This window comes from Siphateles boraxobius, unplaced genomic scaffold (assembly GCF_051911475.1).
Source record: "Siphateles boraxobius isolate OS27281-9 unplaced genomic scaffold, OSU_SipBor_1 1, whole genome shotgun sequence".
Classification (NCBI taxonomy): Eukaryota; Metazoa; Chordata; class Actinopteri; order Cypriniformes; family Leuciscidae; genus Siphateles; species Siphateles boraxobius.
The window spans coordinates 32,652,697-32,669,793 of record NW_027508699.1 but is presented as its reverse complement, the minus strand read 5'-3'; the positions used below and the strand labels follow the sequence as shown (position 1 = coordinate 32,669,793).

General features: G+C 37.6%; 1 protein-coding gene across 2 annotated transcripts in view; it reads left to right on the top strand.

The window, feature by feature from the left end:
• The first annotated feature begins 262 nt into the window (after positions 1-262).
• Positions 263-17,097, top strand: part of LOC143741038 (cadherin-10-like) — a 53,375-nt gene continuing 36,540 nt past the window's right edge. Inside the window, exons 1-2 of one of the 2 annotated variants that reach the window (XM_077233291.1) lie at positions 263-512; positions 7,306-7,644. In XM_077233291.1, coding sequence (XP_077089406.1) covers positions 7,447-7,644 — 198 coding nt within the window. In that variant the 5' untranslated portion in view covers positions 263-512; positions 7,306-7,446. The remainder of the gene's footprint in view (positions 513-7,305; positions 7,645-17,097) is intronic. The other variant, XM_077233300.1, reaches the window with a different exon arrangement.

Genomic DNA, 17,097 nt, shown 5'->3' with positions numbered 1-17,097 from the left:
AGCTCTCTCTCTCTCACAGAGTAAGCTTCAGGACAATGTTCAGTCTTACAGCGAAAACTAAGAGGGAAGGTGACAAGCGTGGAGCTTATGCTAAGGAGATATAGAAGTTGCCTGAAAACCCAGCGGAAAACAATGGAGTATAGACAACGAAGGTAAAACCTCTCTCTCTCTCTCTCTCTCTCTCTCTCTCTCTCTCTCTCTCTCTCTCTCTCTCTCTCTCTCTCTCTCTCTCTCATCAGTCCCTCCCTCCCTCTCCCTCTCCGGCTCTGTTGCTCTTGTGCTCTCTCGGTCCCACTCTTGCTCAGACGGATGAGGAGAGTCCGGAAAGAGAGCAGTCATGTACGTAATTTTCTCTCTCGCTCGCTGAATCTAAAGGTTATCATTAAGACAAATGTGCCCTGCAGAGTGGTTGCCGTGGAGATCATTTTATACTGGAGGAACTATTTGATTAAAGAGTGGCTAAGACGGATTTAAAGCAACTGAGAAAGACGTGGCAAACGCGAAAAGAGAGTGTGAGTACACTGTTGATTAGTTTCTTTTGCAGGTGGTTTCAAATAATATGCGTATGATCTAAAGAGATAGTTTAGTCGCTTTTGAAATGACTCAATGCCATATTTACAGTCAAGGACTTTACAGGATTTATTGAGGCTTATTGAGTTTATATTGTAGAAAAAATCCTGGGTAGGAACTGTTAAAACTGTTTTTGTGCTGTGTTGTTGAATTGTTGAACATCTCTAGACGCTGCATTGCTTCTACTTTCAAAAGATGTTTACTATTCTTGTTTGCCAATACAGAGGCAAAATGATGTCATTTTAGATTAAAAGGCTTGTTTCATTATTGCTTTTATGATAATTTTTGTTATTTAAAAAAAAAAACTGTATTTCTACACCCAGGTAAGATTGTTATAGGTGCATTAAAAAATAAAACATTAAGTAAAAGATTTGTCTAAAAAACTTCATACTGGCTGGCTGCACTCCTCTGCTCTGCAGTAATTTTATTTGACAATAGCTGTTATGAATCCTGCAATTAAACAAATGCTTTTGCTTGATTCTGATAAGCAGATTATTGCTTTGACCTGTGTGTCATCTGGCAGCTATTTTACAGGCAGCCTCAGTTTGAAGATAAACGATGTGCGTGTGTGTGTGTGTGTGCGTGTGTTTGCAAGAGATAGAGTGAGAGATGTACTGAAATATTTCATAAATATGTATTGCATTGGACACAGCTAGAGTCTACCCCACTGCTCATGCCTAATCACTCACTCACTGTTTTTTTCAAACACACACACACACACACACACACACACACACACACACACACACACACACACACACACACACACACACACACACAAACGCACACACACACACACACACACACACACACTAGGCTTTGCTGCTGTTAAATACAGCCGATCAACTGGATCTCGGTATTGGAGGTCATTAGTGAGTGTGGTCATTATTGTCCAACACAAATTAACCTCTAGAGTGCTTGCTGCATTTCTGCGTTCTAAATTAGCCACACTAATAGCATTTCTTTCAATGCAAAACGATTCACTTGGAAACACACAAAAGCCTGTGAATAGAAGATCTGTCACTGACAGCATACACATTAGGGAGACAAATGTCTTGGGAGATCTTTCTTTCTGGAAAGATACTTAATTATAAAGATTATAATATCTCTGTATTTTCTCCATGAGATTAAACAATACAAATGGAGACCCTCTGCTTCTCAGATTTTTTCCCCTCTGAGAAAAACTTCCTAATAGTCTCTCATGGAAGAGATCTCAACAATGTCTAAAACATTGCTCAGATTTGCGAGATTTCAAAGTCAGAAATTTAGATATGAACTTATGAAATTTTGAGCTATTCACAAAAATTGTATAGCTTCACTCTATCACATCAAGAACTTTAGAGGTGCTTCGTGTATAACACATTTTATGGGATCGTTTTATGGCTTTAGTTAAATTATTTAATTGTGTTTTAATGCATTGTTTATTAAAATGTATGAATTAAGCAGCTCGTAAGACACATTATTGTTAGAATTTTTTTTTTTTAATTATTATTACCTGTTAAACATTAAAGTATTGTGAAATTATTTAAGACATTTCTCCTTATACATATAACCTTTTTGGAATTAAGTGTTCTTTTAAAATTTAGTCAAGAACCCATGGATCCACATAAGAACCTTTTTCTCTAAGAGTATATTTTGACTGGATGACAAAGGTGATGCATAAAGTATTTTCACTTTCTAAATAAAATCTGCCCTAAAATTAATATAAAATTGATATAAAAAATAAAAAAGGCCAATCAGAATCCACTTCCGAATCAGAATTAAGTCTTCAGTACAAAATCATTAGCATTTATTTTTACCCTTTTAGACTGAAGACATATGATATACACAGGGAAACAGAGCGAGACTCAGATACAGAACTTTCAGTGTTATCTGAGAGAGAGTTAGCTCCACCAAGTGGCTCAAAATTCTGTGCTAAGCAGCAATGAAGATCAGTCTTCCTCATGTTGATCTTGAATCTTTTTAAGGCGTCATGACTTTACTTTCACAAGCAAACATTTAAAACCCTACAAATCCTGCTGCCACAAGCCCCAGCCCTAAATTTAAAGTGATGGAAGGGCTCTGCCATATTAAATGTTAAAACAAAACAGACTTAGCCTCCATCTTTATCTGACAATGGCAGAGAGATTGATGCCCTGCAAGTAATCTGGACAGACCAGGAGGCTGCTTCGATTGTGAGATATCAGACAGGCCTTGGGCAATATTTCAATCTTTTACACCACATACAGTCTATGTATTATTAAGCAATTAGTTAATCCTGTTCCCAGAAGTTCTCCCGTCAAACTTATGAGCTGCATAAAGTCTCTATCATTTAAAGCTTGAGATGTCAAAATCTCAAGGTCAAGAAAAAAAGAAGCACCAAAAAACTTTACCCGAGCAATAATAAGCACGACAAATGCACAGACACAAGCTGCCGTATCCCAAATATGGCTCCAGACATCCATCAGAACACAGTCAGGTGTGGACAGAAATAACCCAGTTTCCCTAAATGATCCGTGTCTGATATGGTCTTAGGGGGAATATTCTAAGGAGAGAAAGAGGAGGGGGTGGGCGGGGGGGTGGGGGGGTGTAGCATGAGTGAACGAAGCCGTGTTGAACTCTGGCAGATGTATTCCCTAAAGACAACGCTGCCCCAGACTGCTTTTATAAACCTTGGGAGAAATATAGCAGTACCTTGCAGACAGGACAACGGCAATTACATAGACTATGGGTCTGTGTTTGCGGTAGCGGTCTGATCCTGCAGACTTTAGTGGTGTATCACTGTCAATCAGGCCTGCAAATTACAAAACGTGAACTTTGTTGTACGCCTGCAAAATACCGCTCTGCACAGGCACAAAATGTTTTGCGTGTCACACAGATCAACTGGGTCATCCGTTTGCAGATTTCAGAAGGACAACGCGCCATCCTCCCTGCCAATTAATTCATAATTATATAGTATTACCTCATTATGCCTCGACTAGCATATCCACACACTCCTAAATTCACATATACACACTAATTAGACACTCTTAATAGGACAAGTGAGAAGATTCTTCCTCCTCGCTCGACTCCCTCGCGCATCCCTCGTTCCTCCCCTTATATAGTATCAGGGATCCTCCCTTACAGCCTCTCATAAACAAGTGTTCAATGCACTAATCAAAGTGAGATAATTACGTGACAGTCCTAAACGTCTGGCAAGAGATTTTTTTTTTCTTTGTTGTATGGTAACAGGCAAAATACTAATAAAAAAAAGATTCACTGGCCTAATGCTTAATAGGCATGCTGTATCAAAGATTAATATCCAGAATGCTATTAAACCTCAAGGACAGCCTTGAATGATAATTAGAAAATGCAATCATGAGAATCACCACGCATAAATTGGTGCACACAATTGCGGGCATTTTTTCCCAGAACGTTCTTGCCATTGCAGAGGAAGGGCTAAACTAACATGAATTATTATTTTTATTTTTTACATTTTCTGGCACCCTGTCCTGCAGTCATCATAGTCATCACAATTTCCTGTCTGGGCCTTTTTACAAGTGTTAACATCTCCCCGGCAGAGCTGGATATAAACAGCACTTCTCACTCCATGAATATGTTGTGTAAACTTCCAAAAACCTTGTACAGCGTGTGATTGGATAACTCAACTCGCCATGCCTAATGAAAGCAAAAGCAGCCCGAGGAGGTAAACGTCAATTATTAAACAACACTTGTGAACAATGAGAACCACAAGTCGTTTGTGCAGTAAACATATGTGTGGATACGAATTTGTAATGGCTTAAATCTCATTTCTCAGATTGTTTAATAATCCCATGTTCTCTCATGTAATCTCAACAGCATCTTAAACTGTGCTTAATGTTGCCAGCATACCAAAGTCTCCAATAAAAAGTTTAATCAAATTCTTCCAAAACAAAAGTAGCTATCCTCATTTAAAGCTCTACTAATATATTTTAAGAAAATACCAAAATTGGGCATTGAGACCTAACTCTATTGAGAACTCTAACATTAAGAACATTAAATCTGAGGTATGCAAGAGTAACGTCTGAACATCAAGGGGAACATCATTTCATCAGTTCTACAATTTTAACCACACATGTCTGAAAAAGATTTAAAAAAAAAATCTCAAACTGTGCTCACATTTCACACTTTGAATATACCAACATCTGCAAAAAATAAATAAATAAAAAGAAATGGTTCTGATTTACTTATGCTATGCTATGTTAATAATTGTCTATTATGGCTATTAATTTCTTCTAAGGGATTTTAGGATAATCATCCGAGACAAAAAAAAAATATATATATATATATATATATATGTGTATATATATATATATATATATATATATATATATATATATATATATTTTTTTTTTTGTCTCGGATGATTCTCCTAAAATCCCTTAAAAGAAATTAATATATATGTATGTATATATATATATATATATATATATATATATATATATATATATATATATATATATATATATATACTTGAATGAAACGTAACTGAGAACTCTATTAAAGGAGAATAATGTCAATTCTAAAACAGCATTCAGAGATTTTAGCCACAATTAATGTCAGCAAACTTGAGGAAACTTAAATAATAATAATAATAGTAATAATAATAATAAACAAATACATAAAATACATAAATAATAATAATAATAATATGTTTCTCCTATTTCTCAGATTTTTCTTTTGAGAAGAACATTAAGATACTAGACCAAATTATTATGAGTTATCTGTGCTGCTTTCCACATTCATTTTATAACTCTATACTCTTACTGTATGTGAAAAAAAATATATTTGTGGCTATTTATTTAGTTTAATGTTTTTTTTTTTTAGGGACAATCATCTGATAGAATAAACAAAGATACTTGAATGAGACATGAGTGAGAACTATGTTAAATCTCCTGAGCTATAAAAGGACAACATCTGACTGGATTAATGTAAAAATTTTAAACAGCGCTCATGAATTTGGATCCGCAATACATTTCAGCAGACTTCAGTAAAATGCATGCAATAAAGTACATAAAATAAATGTATAAATAGTAATAAATGTATTCTGGTTCTCAGAAATCTGCAATAGACTAAACTGATTGTGCTGCTATCCACATTCATTTTGTAGCTATACTCTCTTACTGAATGCGAACAATTTGTGCTATTTTTATTTTTCCGAAGCAATTTTGGAAAAAAGAGAGAACTTGAGAAAATAGAGATGACATTGATAGATAAATGACACATCACTGAGAACTGAATTAAATCCATCAGTGCTATGAGGAGGGGAGCGCCAATTAGCAGACTTCATCAGGTTTTGAAAGAGCGTTGCAATAAACATGCATAAATCAGAACTCATTTTTATTACTCTTTTGTCCATCCTCGCCCTTGAGCTAAGACCATGGATGGAAAACGTGTCATAGAAACCTTCAAATCAATCAAGTCGGTTGTGGACCATGACACTGACAGATGAATATTTATCTGTCCGTCAAGGTCACGCGAGACTTGGGCAGGTTTTTCTATGCCAACTGCTGATTACATGCTTCTCTATGACCCTTACTCCAAAATCAAATGTGGGCGGCACTTTTCCTACACATACACAAGCCGTCTCAGTTTTTGCAAAAGTGTGATTCATATACTGGATGTGAAAGGCTCAGAAAAGTCATGTTTAATTCATAAAGACCTCTGCAGACCTACCTAATGTCAAAGTTCTGACCTACTAGCTAACCATGAGCTGCATTGAAACATATGTCTGAATGGAAGATTGGGCCACAAAAGGCCTCCTCTGCTGGGGCTGACAAAATTCATTACTCGCATTAGCGAAGCCAGTGATTCCACAAATTACAAGTAGTCTGCACACTTTCAAACACTGCCTAGTGAATAATTCCTAACTTCATCCATATCTCATTAAGTAAATTATTGGATTCGTATTCACAAGACAATGTTCATTTACATGCATAACTTCAGTCACATCAAATAGAACCAGAGCCCTAATTTGCTCTTAGACAAAGAAAGGAATGGCTTTGTTCGCTGAGATGGTCCCGTTGACACTATGTGTGTTTTATTTCTCTTTTTTTTCACCCCCCTTTGCCTAGCTTAGCCTCCACTTCTTTTCTTTTCTTTGATTCAGATCGTTGAACAAAAACGCCACAACATTATGAATCTGCTCCTCGTTTGCTTGCAAGACCCCTGGAGACGTTTGCCGTAATGAATGCCTGTCAGGCTAACCTGGCTCCTTGGCCTTTTCCTGCAGACGCCTGGAAAATGGGCTTTCGTCAAATGAGGGAAGAAAGATTTATTAGGATTAACTTCCAAAAGCCAATAAATTATGCATACATCCTCCAAATTACCTATCAGAACTAGTCCTAGAGGAGAGCGTGCTTCTGTGAACCGCTGCTTTTGCTTCTTTTATGCTAGTTTGTGATATAGAAGTAGAAGTCCTCAGCATTTTTCAGCAGTTCGAGTTTGCTATCGACTTGCTGCGTTTTGGCGGTAACTGCAAATCTATGCCGAGTGAGGAAAGTAAATGTTTAGAGATGTTCAAGCTCAAGAAGTTCATCAATTAGAGACCACCAAGTGACTGCTGTGTGCTAAAATCACTTAATCAATTAATATTAATGATTCGTTTTCTAGTTAGCCAACATGACTTTTAGTCAGCTAACATACATTTACAGAGTGTTGTTGTAATATCTGGCACTTGACCCAGAGGTAAATTTGCAAATGAAATGCTTTCTTAAAGATCTTTTCTCTCCTTCACAGGCCCCAAGAAGACATAATTGAAGAGAATTAGGGATAAGATGCCCCATTTCGTCGGTCCCACTATTCAGCAGTATCTTCAACACAGAGCTCTGTTTCTTAATTGATTCCTTGTCAAGGACTCTCCAGGAGTGATCGGATACAATGATAATCAATCAAGTTACTTTCCTCCTGTTGTCCTGCTTGCTGGGCTGGAGCAGTGCACTGATCCGGCCGGTGCCTGGAATTAGCACGTTGGATCGGGATGGACAGACTCTACACCGCACTAAACGAGGATGGATGTGGAATAGTTTCTTTCTCTTAGAGGAGTGGACAGGAAATGGAAAACAGTATGTCGGAAAGGTAAGAGCTGTTACTCTTAGGGTTGAAGGAGCTGCAAATGTTGGGTACAGGTATTATATATATAAGCAAAGTTTTATTTATTTTTACCCCCTGTGAAAAAATTACTTGGTACAATGGACACAATCCCATGATAATGCATTGGTTGTGTTTCAAATGCCTTACAATGCAATTTAAGTGGAATATAAATCAAACAGTACCACTAAATTAGCATGTTTTTACCATCTTTATCATGGTACTTTTTCGAAGCGCCATTTTAGGCTGTTAGCACAACAAAAACATATAAAGTGTATTTTATGAGTGTACTTATAAAGTGACTATATTTCAAGCCATGTGTGTGTTTCCTTTATTAGTTCAAACAGTAGAGCATTGTGCTAACAACACCAAAATTCTGGAATCGATTCTTAGGGTTTCTTTCAATTTATACAATGGATTAAAGCAATTGCCAGATGCAAAAATGGGAATCAAACCTGTGACTGTGGAGTTGCTAGCATCATGGGAATTAAAGTATAAAATATGAGCAGTTTCAGTCAGTCTGACCATTAACACACAACACAAACAAGCACAAAGTGTCAGTTACGAACATGACTCACGAACATCAAATTAACTCATACCTAGCGGATGATGCTTTCAGCATGATAGCTAATGATGTATTAGAAGAAAATCAATGATAAAAGGCTATTACGATGAATCGATGTGTGGGATACAAAGAGCAATAATAACCCTCTTTATATTAATGACCACATCCTGATGTTCCAAAACAGAAATTATTGTGTGCGTATTATTATTAACTCAAAGGCTTACAATATAACTGTGACCTGATAATAGCAGCTGATGTCCTGGCTTTCAACATGCATGAAAGATGCATTTTAGCTAAGATCAACTCGGGACATGAAACAGTTGAGAGTCAAACCTAGACGTGCCAGTTGTTGAAATGTGGGCCTACCAGTGCAACATGATTCTGTTAAAATCAAATGAAACTCGTATGGTGTCAGATCAGAGTGCAAAGCTTGTCAGGCCACCGGCATCAGACAACAGAGACAGCAGTAACAACCCTGGTGCATGCGATGAGGGGGCTGGCGCAGCCTGTTGACGGACAATTTTACGTCAAAGACTTCAGCTTTCATCATCGCATTCACTGTCTACAAGTTAGTGGGATGCTTTGGTTGGAGAGATGAGTGGTAACATAGACAGATCAACAACTCTTCCCCTTATGGTGCAGGGTTGTTTTTGTAGATAATACTGCAAGAAAAGAAACATGCGAGCGCACGGAAAAAGAAAGGCGAGCAAGCAAGAGTGGGTGAGGAGAAAACAATAAATCAATCAAAAACGAGAATGAGATTTCGCCCTCATAGAGTTGCATTTTACGTGACAAGGCAACAAAACAGCGCTGACTGGGAAGAGTCCATCGGATGAGGAAGTGTCAGACTCAGCAGTGTCCTGGCCTCTTTCCCAGAGCTTTGATGCTTCTTTCTTTTCTCTAGCTCTTTTTCCTTCTATCTCTCCCTCTTTTCCTGGCTGCTGCGTTTCTCTGGCTTGACAGCAATCACATGCTTTTGGCCCGCTTCTCATCTACCGTCCACTCCCGTTCCCAATTAAAGTGCCAGAAAGACACAGGGCCCCCATAAATACTGTAGGAGGGCAAGGGAGAACGAAACAGCCACATGCTGGTTAGGGGAGACCACAATGGAGCGACTTGATCATCGATTCCATCCATTTCCCACCATTTCTTACTAGTGTGTGTGTGGGTGACGTGTTAGTTCTTGTGTAGTCCAATAGATGGGTACTTAGAGCACCAGCGAGAAGCCATCAAAGCCATTGATGTTTCTCCTCATAAAGATAATTCAGCAACCTTTACAGAGCATGTGGTATACTATATTTATGTCTATCCAACCAAGGCCTCCACTGGCCCCCCGACACAGACAAGCCCTAAAAGAGGATTTATTTTCCAGTGTGGAGCCAGAAATAATCCATAAAATGGGAAGAATATTTCCAATAAAACAACAGTCCACTCATCGCTTGCTTCAGAGGTCTTGTAGTCTATAACAATTTGATGAATTCACAAGAAACATCTACATTAGGGGTGGGGGAAAAAATCGATACAGCATAGTATCGCGATATTTTCTTTGGCAATACCGTATCGATACACGGGCGCCAAGTATCAATCTTTTATTATTTAAATCGCCCCCTAAACCTTCATTCACTAAGTTAGGCCTATTCCCTAGGTTAGTCCACTAATACTGTTCACTTGAAGGAGTGAATGAAAACGAATGAACGAATTCGGACAGCCTTTGAGCGTAGGCTACGTAAGCTGTACATTCGTTAATGCAGTGCAATGTGGGACAGAGACACGTTCTGACACGCGTCCCCTTTTCTCACAAATCTCTACGTTCATTTAAGACTGTATTTAAATAATTTAAGACTGCTCTTATGAGGACACTCGACAAAACGGACATTTTGCCATAATTTGTGTGTGTTATGGTTTGTTCAAGCCCGAAAGAGAACTCGATACTGACGCTCGTCTTTTCTGTGGGTCGTGTGTGTGTGTGTAATACAGGTAGGATACTGCGTAATTGCGTTGAATATTTTTAACGCTTTAAACTTTTTTGTTGTTGTTCCGGTGCCGCGGTGGGCAAGTGATGAAACCGTTGTTGCGACACCATGTAACACTGACTATCGTAGCAAGTCTAGAGCTCACCATTCATGTGAGAGGTCTCCTATTCAGAGAATAATTACGTCCTGTCCTGTAATAAGGTCCTATATCCTGAATGTTCAAGAACAAGTTTTCAAGTTTTTGCACTACCCTCCTAAGTTTTTGCACTTCGGTTAATGTGTCGAAGATAATGTTTACAGAATTAAATGTGACATTTAAAGTGAGTTGAGCGGTCTTATTTTCCTCATTTTTTGTAATGCCTTTGAATAAACATAAATCGCAATATCACAGAATTGAATCGCAATACTTGCTGTATCGCAATATATTGAGAATCGCAATAATATTGAATCGTTGCCCAAATATAGCAATACTATCGAATCATCACATTTGTGCCAATTCCCACCCCTAATCTATGGTACAACTTAACAGTTCAAGCTTAGTTCAACAGTAGTTTTAAAAGAAGTTAGCTACACAACAAGATACAAACAACAACTATAGTTAACTACATAAAAAAAAAAATATGTTTTTGGCATTTATATAATCTAAGCTGTGGAGTTTTCCAGTTTAATTGGTGGTGTTTCACTTGAGCAGTATTTATATTCAATTCACATTTATTTATTTGTATGGCGCTTTTCACAATACATATCATTTCAAAACAGCTTTACAGAAGATGCATGAGTCCACATTACAATTTAGAGTGATCTGTTCACAAGAAGTTCTGTATTTCAGAAATGTACATATACAAAATCACAGTTAGCAAAATTAGGTTTTAGGTATTAATTTAACAATGTAAACATTCAATGCCGAAACAATAATCTCATTGAAGTAATGAATACTTTTTTGTTCATAAATTATTATGACATTTAGAAAAATGTAGCATTGCATGTTGATTCAGAGTTTGCGTCATCTGAAGTCTTCGCAGGAGTTGTCGCCGTCTCTTCATAGGTGTTGGGCATCTGCAATCTTCATAATAGGCTTCATCCAAACTGGAGCTGACACACTCTCTAGTTACCTCAAGATGGGCATCCCGAGATAAAACAGAGAAACAAATAGAAAATAATTTGCGTTGCTGCTGTTCATAACATTAAGCAAGACTAATCATGTGCATTTGAATTGATATAACTGTATAAGGTTAGGAGATGCATTATATGAATATAGGCTAACGAGATGCGTCTTTAATCTAGATCTAAACTGGGACAGTGAGTCTGAGCCTAGAACAGTGAGTCTGAGCCCTGGAATCATTGCTTTATACGACATAAAGCAATGATAAAAATATACATTTACAAAAAAAAAAAAAAAAACACACCAATAAAACCAAAAAATACCCTTTATACAAACAGAAATAATGAGCCATATATTATTTTACCTGTATACACACACACCCCTAATAGTCACTGAATAATTTGCACACAACTAACACTGCAACTAGGATGAATATTAAACTGAGAGATTCAATATTAGCACTAATGCTCCACAGAGCAAGTATACTATAATTTATAATTTAGTTAGTCCATGATATGTGAAAACAGCTACTGCCTTGAATTAATATGAAGCCGCATCAGGCAGAAATGCAAAATAAACAGGATTAAAGAGCCAGTTTTCTAAATGTAATTTTGTGATGACTCAAGCTTAAAACTACTGAGAAATATTTCACATTTTAACAGCACATACAATATGTGTATAAAAGAGAAAACTCACAAACCAGAAACATCCTTCTGGCCATCCACTGGTCATTATTACCGCCCAGGCACCGTGGCCCTGTTGTGCAGAAAGAAGCTCAGAAGTGCTGAAGCCCGCCATGCATTTTGCCGCTTTTGTGTCATGAGTTTGATGTGGGGGCAGCGGCTCACATGGCGTGCCATCAGCGCTATTGATGTGAACAAAATCCTATTAACCTTCTCCAAGCCCCATAATGCATTGTGCAAATAAACCCATTCCCGTTTTCCCGGTGAGTTCTCTTCTTCTGTCTACCTAACCCTTTTGATCCTCTTCACGTTAATACTCGGCGCTTTAATAAAACAAAGAAAGAAAAAAAAAAAATAGAACGCCACAATTTTGATCATTTTTGCAAGCATTAATAACGAGAAGGCAGTAATGGCTCACATTTGAATGTTTAAATATTTAGCACAGGTTCATTAGGACTTGTCAGGATTATAAACTCATCTGAGCATGGAAAACCACATCATGAAGCGATAGAGGGGAAACTCAACTGCGTGTTAATCTGACAGTTGTAGCACTATTGCAAGTAATTATGTGATGTATTACATCAATTCTAAATATTACGTGTTGCAACATAATTACATGATAACATAATTCTGACATATATATATATAAATCTCTTCTAGCCTTAAACGACATTCTTACCGAAAATTCATAACATATAAACACAACACACTTTTATGTTAGATGCGATCAATCACGATTAATGGATTTGACAGCACAATTTTTAATATCAATTTACTATACTTCTACTGCATTTTTACATTGATTTTTTATAGTAGTTTTTCTTATTTTCAGATATGAACTTGTGACCTGTCACTCCTTAACTAAAATATTACAACTGTATCAATATCCAGAACCATAGTTTTTTTTGTAGTAATAATAATAAAAATTAGAAATTATTTTTAATAGAAATTATGTTTATAATTACTTCTACTGCAATTGTACTTTTTGTTATTTTCGTTCTTTACTCCTATTTTTATTTTCTTGTTCTTTGTTTTGACTTTTTACTCTTTAACTATATTACAAATGTACCAATATCTGTGTAACTCCATAGTTTTTATAGTAAAATACTATTAGTAATAGTAGTAATATTGATAATTCATTAATTATTCATATAAATACAACCTCAGTGACAGCATTAATAGTCAAAGCAAACATAATGAAAATTTAAACATTTCAATTGTTTTCAGTTATTTACATGTTGATGGCTTTTTGCACTAGTGCAATCCCGGTCTCATTATACGTCCACCAAGGACAGTTTTGTTGATTTTGCATACTTCAAATAATACTCTGAACACTCAGGGGTCGTCTAAAAAATGCAAACAAAATACAAAATACAAAAAAATCTGCTATAAAGCACACTGAACGGGCTGGACAAAACCTGATACAGATCTTGCACCCCCAACCACACACACACACACACACACACACACACAATTTCTGTCACAGCAAAGTCAGGCCTCACAGGAACCTCCAGCTATCTTAGTAGTTGCAGTGCGTGTCCTTATCCACTCAAATGAACCAGCAGAGTCCGCAGCCAGCAGAGGAGATTAGAAGAGAGAGAGAGAGACAGCTTCGCTGAGTTTGGGTTCATACGCTTTTCAACTCCTGAGAGAGTCTGCATGCGATGAAATCTGTTGTAAAACTCCACGAGTGACAGAAAAAAAAAGTGTAAAAACTACAGAGTGAACCGCATGGCCTTATGATTAACGCCTAACATTGAAATCACAAAAGGGGCGACCGGGGTGGGACGAGCAGCGAGAAGGAGATTGCACTGCAGTGTTTGTGTCGAGTTAGTCAACTTGAATGTGACTCGGTCCTACTCTGAGTGAGCTCAAGATATACACAAAGAAAGAAGGGGGGTGGGGGGGTACATAATTATTCTATATCCGTTCTGGGCCCAGGCTCTCATTTTCACAATCTCCTCTCTGCAGTACTAAGCAAGTGTTCACCACCGACCTGACAAGAATTGTCAATGATTTCTCCCGTGCTCGACTGACAATCCCTCTGTGTGTGTGCAGGGGATTTAATTCCTAAAGCTGCTCCGAGTCAAAGGCTAATTTTGTGCTATGCGAATTAGCACAGGCAAATGAAAGCAAGGCCGGGATAAATCCACGCTGCCTTTACTTCATATTCAACTGTCAGCTCATTATAATCAAGAACATCCTTCAAAAAATAATGGAAAAAGCACACGTTCGCTTGGAATGCTGGCACGCTCCATGTGTTTCTCCATGTTGCCTCTTTGGGGACACGGTCGGATTTTTGACTGGCAGAGATTATTTAGGCAACCTCACGCCGGAGAAATATTCCTGCCAATAAACAAAGGGTATCTGTTCAGGATTGCCGGTGCCATAGAGAGCCCAGTGTTGTGCCAAAAAGTCCTCCCAGAGCAAATGAGCAAGTGATCAGTATTCAGTGCAATGCGGCACTCTCCCTGTAGTGCATTTAAAATTAACAGAGGGATTGTGGTTAGGGTTGAATCAGGATCTATGAGGCCGAATAAAATCGCTCATATTTTTCACGAGTCACTGCGAAAGGCCGCCACATGGCCGACAGACACCTTATTCTGAAATATATTTTAATTTGTTCCCAGCAGCCCAGAGGTGCTTTGCCTCTTTCTATTTTTTTTAGCTTTTTTTTTTTTTTTTTTTTTTTGCTGGCAGTAATTAGGACACCCCTAGTCTTCCAGTGTGCAGCCAAATGGAAAACATTGGCTACACTGTGGAAATGAAACATCTGGTGTATTGCGATATAGACCTGTTGGAAAATAAATAAATAAATGGGGTTTACAATCAATTAGGCAAGTTACTAAGGTGCCTGCAGCTATAGTAATCGTACATGTGCCGAGTGTTCATGATAGGCAATGCTTTTTGTCCAAAGCAGCGCAAACAACACACAGAGCAAACATAAACTTGTACTTTCAGGCTAAACTAAATGTTTGTGTGAAGCACCGTGTTAATTTAACTCTACACTGCAAAACTATTATATTTCAGTACACATATCTAAATATTCTTAAATCAGAATACATTAACCTACTTGAGAAGCAAAATACATGAGATATATAGTCTTGTTTTCTGAAAATAAATAAATAAGGTGTTTTAGCATAAAACAAAAATATATGGCAGTGGGGTACGAAAACTACTCTTGTTTTGTCCAAATATAAACAATTGTGAAGTTTCCCCCCAAGAAAAAACAACACCTCATTTCATAAGTCGGATTTCTAGCTGGCGTATTTTTTTTGCTGTGTTATCTACTGTTTGTTGATCTCAACCCGCTGCCCTCACAGGTCCATTTAGCATTTTACAGGTCTGCCTGAATTTGTTTGCACTGAGCAAGAAGAAACACGCACAGCCCTAGTGGCAACTTTTCAGAGTTTTCAAATGCGTTATATTTAGAATGAAGCATTTTGTGTTAACGACTTAAAAAGCACTGAGACTTGAAAATTACTGCTTGTAAACACCGTCAACGTTAATTCAGGCTCTTCATTCTCTGCGTAGAATATTTCCTGTTCTCTGACTGCTGAAATAATATGCAAAGGCTAAAGACTCACCAGCAGCACTTTATAGAACAAGACAGGTTGTTATGAGACGCATTATGCCTTTGCTAAAGCCGGGCCAAAAACATCTTTCATACATCGTCTTCATTCCTGCAGGGATTTTCAGGTTCGACCACAGTCCACCTCAAATTAATGACCTAATGAAGCCTGTTGTTGTCGTTCAAGCGTGTATTTACCTCAGAGATTAATGCAATGTTTTATGTACACCCTTTAAAGCGCGAGTAGACGCTCGCCTGACAAATACCAATTAGCCCTGAGAAGCTGGGGTTTGTATTGGCTTTATGCGGTTGTCTGCTTTCATTGCATGTCTTTGTCTCAGATGTCTTTTTATGGATTTCAAACTCACGTCTGTGTGGGCCATGGTAGCGCTGGAGGATTTCTTCACAATAAAGGACATAGAGAGACTAATTATGGTGCTGTCAAGGGATTTTATACATAGCAGAGATGAAAATGGAATCTACATCTTCATATCGGCTTCCTCTGGTTACAACTAGCATGAAAGTCCTTTTCCAGAAAAAAAACTCTTTGGAGGTACAACGCACTTTGTTCTGAAATTAATGAAAGACAATTAAAAGATGATTAACAAATAAGTGTCAGAGGTTTAGCATACATTGACATACAACTTATAGGGCTTCAGATGTTCATTTAAAAACATCAAGGTTGCACAAGGGTAGATTTCAGACTGTAGCTGATGTGATCTGTCATGCTTTTCTGTCTGGTTTAAATGTTAACTCTGCCCTAAACCGTGGCAAATGTTTGAGCATTGAGAGGACACGCTCATGTCTGAAACCTTGTAGTTCACTATCAACATTTACGAACAATGATTAGAAGTACAATATCTCCTTTAAGACTAGTGAGTTATTGGAAACTGTTATGTAATTCATCACTTTATACCTAAAATATAATGATTTTGAATCCCATGGTGAAAAAACTGAATCATTTTGATCATTTGTAGATCCTCATAACTGCTACATTAATTGCTAATTGCTACAGCAATTGCGACTTTGCCTCCGCTAGTCTGCTAACTAACATTACAGTATTGATGTTGTATTTACTGTAGCTTTTGTAAGTTCTTGCTTCTGTAAGACTGTTCACTGCCTCTTAGGAACATTATCCATGATTAATCTATGAACAAATTTTCTGACAAATATGATTAAATGGTGGATAACATTGTATCTACAAAAAATAAAAAAAACCTCTGACATGTCCACTGAAATCTGTGCTTGCTCAGTCCGTGCTTGAAATCCATTCAGCACAATCCTCTTGTTCGTTAACATTGTCAGGGTCTGAATCGGGCTTCAAATGTTTTGAAATTGACGCCATTGTTAATGTTTACATCTGAGTAGAGTTTGCGATTATGAAGGGGTGTGACATTTCAGTGCTGCCAATCACAACACGGTGGGCTAGCTAATCAATTCTTATTTTGGAAGGGGGTTTCATGAAAAAAAAGTGTTCAACCAGACTGGGGAGAGATGAGCTGTAATAATGTTGAATATGTGAAAAATAACGTGTTTTTGGAACAATC